Source organism: Planococcus citri, chromosome 3 (assembly GCF_950023065.1).
Source record: "Planococcus citri chromosome 3, ihPlaCitr1.1, whole genome shotgun sequence".
In the NCBI taxonomy this organism is placed as follows: Eukaryota; Metazoa; Arthropoda; class Insecta; order Hemiptera; family Pseudococcidae; genus Planococcus; species Planococcus citri.
This window is the reverse complement of record NC_088679.1, coordinates 66152959-66162025: the sequence shown is the minus strand read 5'-3', so window position 1 is coordinate 66162025 and position 9067 is coordinate 66152959. Positions and strand designations below refer to the sequence as shown.

The 9067-nt window shown below is 29.4% G+C and overlaps 1 protein-coding gene across 16 annotated transcripts in view; it reads right to left on the bottom strand.

Annotated features, from left to right (window-relative positions):
- Positions 1-202: 202 nt before the first annotated feature.
- bru1 (bruno 1) overlaps positions 203-9067 on the bottom strand; it is a 323289-nt gene continuing 314424 nt past the window's right edge. For 12 of the 16 annotated variants that reach the window (XM_065353887.1, XM_065353886.1, XM_065353890.1 and 9 more), the window contains one exon: positions 203-7181. In XM_065353887.1, the coding sequence (XP_065209959.1) occupies positions 7057-7181 (125 nt within the window). In that variant the 3' untranslated portion in view covers positions 203-7056. The remainder of the gene's footprint in view (positions 7182-9067) is intronic. The other 4 variants (XM_065353892.1, XM_065353896.1, XM_065353900.1 and 1 more) reach the window with 1 other exon arrangement.

Below are 9067 nucleotides of genomic sequence, written 5' to 3'. Positions count from 1 at the left end.
TACAAGCTCCAGATCAGCAAAAAATGTCAAAATGTGGTTTCGACAAATTAATCTTCGGTCGAAACGAAACAAATTTTCACAAATTGTACCGGAAAAGACCTTCTGCTTGATTTGAAAAACATCGCAATTTCAATACAGCCCAATAAGGGCGACACCACTTCCAAGTCCTATAAAAAAAATGAAGAAATAAAAACGAAAAACACAAGGTAACACAATATTTATAAAAATTTATGGATTAATGCTAACACATACAAAAATACATAGAATCACTTTTCATAAGAATGCAAAAACGTATGTATTAACATATTAACTTTTGATTCTCGATAGGAATACTTTTAAATATAACAATGATTATGTTAATATAATTTAAAATACATTTTCACTGATATATCAATAGGTAATTACTGCAGTAAATGTAGGTAAGATTTTAAATACTCTCAGATGAATTTTAATTCAAATTGATTTCCATAATAAATTTCTTCTCACAAATTTCTCTACCTAGTTTAATCAGCAGAAATATTGTCATCGATTGCGGAGTTCATTAATTCAATAAAGTCAACTGGTCCATTTGGAAATAATTTCGTATATCTAAGCAATTTTTTTTAAATGTACCACAATAATTTAATACTTTGAAGAACTGATTGAAATTTGAGATAAAACATAATAAAGATACTACTTTTTGAATCAACGAGCAGTTAAAGGTAAGTAAATCTTGTCAGTTATTAACACGGACTTTGAATCATAATAATTAACAACCACATCGAATCATTACAGAACTCCAGTTTGTTCCAAGCTTTTCTAGATAGGTAATCGAAATAAACTCCATCTCGATGACATATTTCAACACACGATCGATCAATATGACTCTTACTTTGGTCTCAAAAAATTTAAATCATACTCCAAAAAACAGAGAGAAAAATTTCGTACAACATAATTAAAAATACTACGATTGATATATCAGCACGTGTATAATTTTAGACATTCGTTAAGTTTTCGTAAAGATGAACGAGCTTTTATTAAAATTTTAATCAGTGCTATAAAACAGTACCATTTTCAAAGAAAAGAACAAACAAAAAAAAAACCACGTACGAGAGAAAAAAAATAATAAAGAGAAAAATTGACACAAAATTCTCCATAATAGTATAGTTATAAGTATATACACGACGCACAAAAATTGTATTTATATTTGTACCCTGTTTTCCGAATTATAAACACATAAATAGTACAGTACATCGAACATATGACAAGTTTCGTTCACAATTATAATACCGGGGAAATAAACCTTAAATATTATAAAAAAATGGCACTTTACAGGCTAACTAGAATTATTCAACAGCTCATCGTACATTGTACAGTACAATCGGCTCAAAAAAAATAAAATTTTCGCGAGAAGGAAAACTTATATACCGAGACGTTATCGACGACAAAAAAAGAAGAAAAAGAAAAACAACAAAATATAGGCTAATCCTATAATAAAAACTACAAAGTACAATAAAAACGTGGTAGGTACTTGGAATATTTAGTATACTAGGATATAATTCTACGTGTGTTTGTGTCTCTCTATAACCCCTTTTCCAGAATAGCCTACGCAGGATCCGTGGTCATTCGGATTGATTTATTTAGTCTATTCAATTCATTTACTTTGTAACCGTTGCAATTTCTACGATAAAAAGTTGTGACACATTTAACGTAGCTAGGTAGGTACGTAGTAGAGCTTTCTTCACACGGTGAAAACACAGGGGAAAAAACCTTTCGACGTTATTCGATAGATTTTTACCAAAGAGGAAATAACTGCGAGTGTTTTTATTACTCTATTGTACTACCTATTTATAGTACGTCGTCCATCGAGATATTTTTAACAATAAGTTATACGTGGTGGTAAACTTTCGATATAAATCATTGATTTATCGTTTCCAATTACCTAATCGTGACGAAGAAAGAAAAATTTATTTAGATTTAAATTGCATTAATTTCATCGTCGATCGACGAAAAATACACTCGAATATTTAGTAAGTACAACATGATTTCTACGTAAAAAGAAAAACCGCAAATTATCTACGACGATTTCCAAAAAGTGAACTGAACTTCGTCATTAATCGTATAACACTTTGAATTTTTACGAAGCTCTCATCTAATGAAAAATCTTCTCGAGAAGTTGTTGACAATGTTGACTGATTCTTATCAAATTCTAACCAGCACATTGTACCCCAAAGTTCGCCAATCAATCGGAGCTTGATTTAGATCTACAAAAAAACACGATAAATTTCAAACATAAAAATTACTCTAGCTTTTGAAAATTTCTTCAAACACATCAAATTCGCTACGAACATTAGGTAAATAAAAAAGTCACCAGGTATCTTTGAAAAGAAAAAAAAGACTAAGAAATTTTTTAATTCGTCTAGTAATTAAAATATCAGGGCTGGCGAAACTGCTGTTGCATTAGTTGCCCTTACAACACGTTGCAAACTTTTATATTTTCTGTCACAAATACCAAAAACTAAAATGCTCATTTTCTGCCAAAAAAAAAAAATGCTCATTTTCTACCAAAAATCTACATTTTTAGTCAAAAATACTCAAATTTAACCAAAAATGCTCAAATTTGAAAAAAAATTACACATTTTTAGCCAAACACTGAAAATTTTTGCCAAAACCTCAAAATTCGTTACAATAAATGCCAAATTTCTCTCAATAAAATTATAAAATTCATTTTCTGCCAAAAGAACGATTTTTTTCCAAATTTTTTTTTTTTGTAAAAAATGTTCATCTTTTGTAAAAAGCCAAAAAAAATCATTCTATCAACCCAATTGTTCATTTTTTACCAAATCAAACACATTTTATTTCATGTCAAAACCTTATACTTCATCCAAAGTGCTGAAATCTGCCAAAAATAGTCAGCTAGAACTTCTCACCGTTCGGCAAAAATTCACAATTTTTCCAAAAATAAATTGTTCATCTTTGGCCAATAAACGTTCATTTAAAAAAAAAATCATTTTTTAAAAGAAATGCTCAATTTTATGCAACAAAATAAAAATTTGATCAAAAATGCTCACTTCAAGCAAGAAATTTTTTTGTTTGACAAAACTGCTCAATTCTTGCCAAATGGCTGAGTTTCTGCCAAAAAGTGCCAATTTTTGGACGAGCACTCGCAATCGTTAAAAATCCTAATTTTCTACCAGAATTTACACATTTTTTTGCCAAACATTAACAATTTTTACCTAAAACTTTGTACTTGGCCAAAAATGCATAAATTTTGCCAAAAATAATCATTTTTTGCCAAAAGTACATATTTTTTATTAAAAATGTTCCTTTCTTGCTAAAAATTTTCACTTTCAACCAATTAATTACAAACACCCCCCAAAAAAAAAAAAAAAAAAAAAAAAATTCAATTTTCAGCAAAAAAATCATTATTTCTAGTCAAAAGACAAAATTTTACACTTTTGCCATAAATGCCAAGTTTTTCCACAAAATCGCTCATTTTTGGCCAAAATCCACATTTTTTTTGGAAAATTTACATTTGTTGCTAAAAATGAATATTTTTAACACCTGCACTAATTTCTGCCAAAAATCGTAAACATTTTTGCTCAAAAATAGATACACTTTTTTTCCAAACATGCTTTACCAAAAATTAACATTCCATTCTTCCCTCCCCCCCAATTTACATTTTCAGCTCACATTTTTGTTGAAAAAAAAAAAGATTCCCGCCAATATTCTTCATTTTTACCCAAAATTGGTCCATTTTTTTTTTTACCAAAATGATCATTTTTCAAAAATTTACACTTTTTTGCCAAAAAATGGCCATTTTTGTCAAAAATTTACATTTGTCCCCTAAAATTTCCATTTTCAGCCCAATTTTTATTTGTTTTGCTTAAATGACCATTTCTGCTAAAAATTGACATTTTTTCCAAAACGATCATTTTTGGCAAAAATGCCATTTCCAGCTAATAACTTACATTTTTTGCCAAAAATGAATATTTCTGACACTTGCACAAATTTCTGCCAAAAATCATAAGCATTTTGGCTCAAAAATACACTTTTTTCCAAACAAAAATTCACATTCCCTCCCCCTCCCCCAAATTTACATTTTCAGCTCACATTTTCGTTGAAAAAAAGGAGATTTCTGCCAAAATTCTACATTTGTACCCACAATTTGGCCTTTTTTTAAAACCAAAATGATTATTTTTCAAAAATTTGATTTCCCGCCAAAAATTTAACACTTTTTGCCAAAAATGGCCATTTATGTCAAAATTTACATTTGCCCCAAAAATTTACATTTTTAGGTCATTTTTTTACCTGAATGACCATTTTTTCCAAAAACTTACTTTTCTGTCCAAACAATCATTCATTCTTGGCAAAAATTCCATTTCCAGCCAATAATTTAAATTTTTTGGCAAAATTTACATTTTTAACCCAAATTTTTTTTTCTAAATGATCAGTTCTGTCAGAAAGTTACACTTTGATCCAAATCTATTTTCCGTCAATTATTTTCAATTTTTGGTAAAAATGCCAAAAATTTTCATTTTTACCCAAAATTACTCTTTTTTTAAAACCAAAATTCTTGCTTTTGCTAAAAACTCCATTTTCTGCTATAATTTTAGTTTCTATCCAAAAAACACACATTTCTTCCAAGAACACGTGTTTTTGTCGAAATTGGCCAATTTTTTTTGGTCAAGAATCAACCCTTTTTCGCAGAAAAAATACGAGCTAGAACATAAAACTTCCCGGGGAGGGGGAAGAGGGAATAGAATTTTAACCCACCCTTACAATCTATTATAATGTCTTTATATGTGACGTGCTCTACGAGAATCGACCTTAGGTAAAAAAATGTGTTTTGAGAAACATGCATTTAAAGTTTTGAAGTGTGTTTTCGCCTTATTTTCGGGTAGGTATGCAACAGAAACGTCTCCAGTAGTTTCGTCTAGGTCCCCTTTAGCTCTGTGACTGTTCGTGTAAACCAGTCATAACCGCGGGTTCCTATGCTGCCACGCTAGCCGCGTGGCGCAGCTGATGGACTTTCACGCGGGAGGTACTGAGTTCAAATCCTACCTATGCCAACAATTTTTTTTTTTTTTTCAGTCGTTTTTTTTATTTTAATATTTTTTCAAGCAGATTTTTCACTGAAAATGAAATTTATTCTACTTTTTCTTCTTTTAAAAAATTAATGAATTAACAAGTTTTTATGAAGTAAAATACACGAATGGGGCTTGATAAGTGTTTGTATGCAAATTAGGTTATTTTTTACTGCCAAAATCATAGAAAATAAAAAAAATGAATTTTGAGTTGATTTTGGCCCTACCCCTCAACTTTGAGGTCGATTTCCGAGGAAGGTAAAAGAGATAGGAAGTTGAGGTTTGCGCCATTGGAAAGAGCGTCTTTTTTTCTATAAGAATCGCTCATTAACTTGAAAACCCTTTATTTGACCTAAGGTCGATTCTCGTAGAGCACGTCACATATGTACCTACTACATTCAATGTTTTAAATTTTTGCAACACGACAGAAAATGAAAGCTCGCCAGCCCTGCGTGAAAAACTACGGTGAAATTTCACAATACAGTGTTGCCGTGACTAAAGAACACTTATAAAAATTACACTTTCAAAAATCATCACAAAACAATAATTTCACATTTTATCACAAGAAATTAATTTTTTAAAAAAACGAAAAAAAAGAAAAAAAAATAGGCAACACTGACATTACGTACTAAAACAAAATAAAACCCTCAACACAACACGTACACACGTATCAAAGTTTTCCTTCTCAAAACACAATATTGAAATATAAAAATTCACGTTTTACAAACGAAACAGGTGGTTGCCATTGATATGTAAAAAAAAATAAAAGAAATGAAAACAAAAACAAAACAAAACATTACACCAGTACACCGGATAAATTTTTTCGAGCTTTTTATGTTTATGTAAGTTACTATAGAAGGTGAAAACGAACAAAACGTATGGGAATTGAAACAGAATGGGGACAAAACAGAATTTGAACAAATAAACAGTACCGTTCCATTCATTAATCAGAGATCAATAATTATTCCATAATAATTACACAGAATAACGATTTCATCGAGAAAGGAAAAAGAAAATCAATAATGAAAAAACAAACGTATGTTAATATAGTAGAAATATGTAGTTCTCGGTGTCCAATTAAGAACGAAAGGAAAGAAAGAAAGAAAAAAAAGTAGAAATAAAAAATTTACATTCAACAGAAATAATAAAAGTTCAACATGGTCAATTAACGAAAAAACATTACATGTAAAATAAAAGAACACTTTTACAAACGAAAAGAAAAAAAAAGAAAAAAATTAATATAAATAAAAATAACGCGAACAAAAAATTTAAGCTTTGGTAAAAATCATAATGATAACTATCTTTCGTGACTGATTTAAAAAGAAAAAAAAAATACGAAAACAAAAAGAAAGAAAAGAAAAAAAAACGAAAACAAAAAAAAATAAATAAGACTTCAATATGGACACTCGAAAGAAAAATAAAAACTAAATAGGTAAAACAAAGACGTTGAGTAACTCTGAAAGACTATTAAACGTTATTTTGTTTTAATAATATCCAAATAATTTACAACATCGAAAAATTTTTTCTTCATCGTCCCGTTACGTATTTTTTTTTTTTTTTTTAGAAAGAAAAAACAATAAGTACACATTCAAAAAATGGAACCTCCAAAAACAAAAAGACGTAAAACTGATTACGAATATTCTGCACGAAAACAATAAATACGAGTAGTTCATGTTCAACAAACAGGACACGCAGTTCAAAAGGATAAAATGCCAGAAAATCAGTAAAGGAAATAATAAAATAAGAAAACATCGACTACAGACTACACATTGACAACAAACAAAAAAATAAATGAACATATGCTAACGAGAATGATGATGAAAGTAGGGAGGAAAAAGAAGAAAAAAAAAAGAAAAAGGACAATGATTTTTTTCACGTAAACATTTAGTACAATCGTAAAATTATGGAATAGGAACATAAGTCATCCGTTTTCCACATAAACTACACGGCGGTTTCGTTATTATTTAGTTGTTATATTTTAATTTTTTTTTTAGTACGGTTTAGAGTCTTTTCGACGTTTAGGTTCAACTTTGAGTCGTTTTGTTCCAATTGGGTAACCATTCATGTTTTGGATGGCATGTTGAGCGTTCAACACATTATCGTACGACACAAATCCTGCGGAACATAACACACATACAACAATAATTACATTATTTTGCCTCCAATTAACTCCAATCAACGTAACGAAAACAATAAATTAAAACAAAATCAGGAATAGAATTCTACGCTATAGGAAAAAAATAATATTTATCTACGAATACTTATAGGAAAAAAAAAAAAAACTCATCAACGCACTACTGTCTTCGTCTAAGGGATGAAAAAAGACACTATCTCTAATACAATAGGTAAATTTCTCAAAGAAGAAAAAAATGGCGCGAAATTTGCGAAAAATAATGTGAAATCAGCGTACAAAATACAACATTCAAGCGCATATGTATCGAAAAAAAAAAGTAAAAAATATGGTATATAATACACGCAATACAACAAAAAAATATGTATAAAAACATGCAAAAATGGTAGGAATGTTACGATCCGTGATTTCTCGTGTATTGTTGAATTTTGTAATTTTTTTGCTACTTTTTTTTGTTTTTTCTTTAAATTGTATATCGTGTTTTTCTTTTTTTCGATTTCGGAAATGATTTACATGCACTATGTACTTGGACGAATGTTGGAAATGCATTACGTAAGTTTGTATATGTATCAGGGTGGCTCGATGTCTGCATCAGATTCAGATGGTAAAAAAAAACGAATACTTATCATCTACCACTCAACGACCGAAACTCACTCAATATTATTATAATTTTGGAGCTTGGAACATTTTTCGAATTCAACTCTACCTCCCTTATACTCGACAATTTTCAACCAAAATTTCAATAACCCAAATTAATTTTTGAATTTTTGGTGAATTTAAAATTGGAAATTCAATTCTTGTTAACGTAAAATCGACTACCGCCGAATCGAATTCTATTACTTACCGTCATTCTGAATCCTTCAGAACGATTTTAGATTTTTCCAGAATTTTTGAATTTATCTTATAATTTTATGGTAGAATTCGGTTTTAAGGGAGTCGATACTGGCTTCAAAATGGATTTCCATTATTTTTTATTTAAAAAAAATAAATAATAAAATGAATAAATTTGAAAGAGAAAAACACTATCTAGTTTTTCAGAAATTCGTCAAAAATATAAAAATTAGTTTCATCAGCTGAGATTTTGATTTCGAGTGTTTCAAATCATGCTCTTCCCAAGAATCGTATTCTCGTTTAAATCTGAATCGAATACTTCGAGTAGCTCCTTAGTAAAAATGTCGAGTCAAAAAAGACAATTTCAAAAAGTTTATCAAGTGAACTTTCTGGCCATTTTTAACCACCCAAGAATCACTTTTGGGGGGAGGGGTGGGGTACTCAAGGTTTTGAAAAAAATGGAACTTTTAAAAATAAAACTAAAACTTCAAAACTCCAAAGCAAACAAAAGAAACATACGACCAAATTTCAAAAAAAAAAAATCGTAAATTTCAAATGATTTGTTGGAAAATTGCAAAATTAAATTTCGAATGCCTTAAAACATGAGATTCTTCCCAACATCCAAGCTTCAAAATGAAAATTCGAGTGGAATTTTTCAAAAACTAACATAAAACGGAATGGATTACTTACCACTCTGTAAACAACATTTTTTTTACACCAATTAAATTATAATGATGAAAAAAACAGCTTCAAAATCCACTGAAATTGTCTCTTTATTTTTCATCTTCCTGCGGTTCCCTAATATATGTACCTTATGAGTGCGTTTCCTCGAATGGATTACCCCCCCCCCTCCTCCAAATTGCCATTTTTTTCAAACAGTCGATTTCTGGGATCCACTTTTCCCGAACACTACATTATAATCCCAAATGTACAAAATTGGGCAAAAATTAAGTTTTTTGCAAAAATTTCTGAAGACTTTTTTATTTTGCAAAAATTCAAAAAACCTACTTTTTATATCAAAATAAAATTATGTTTTGTA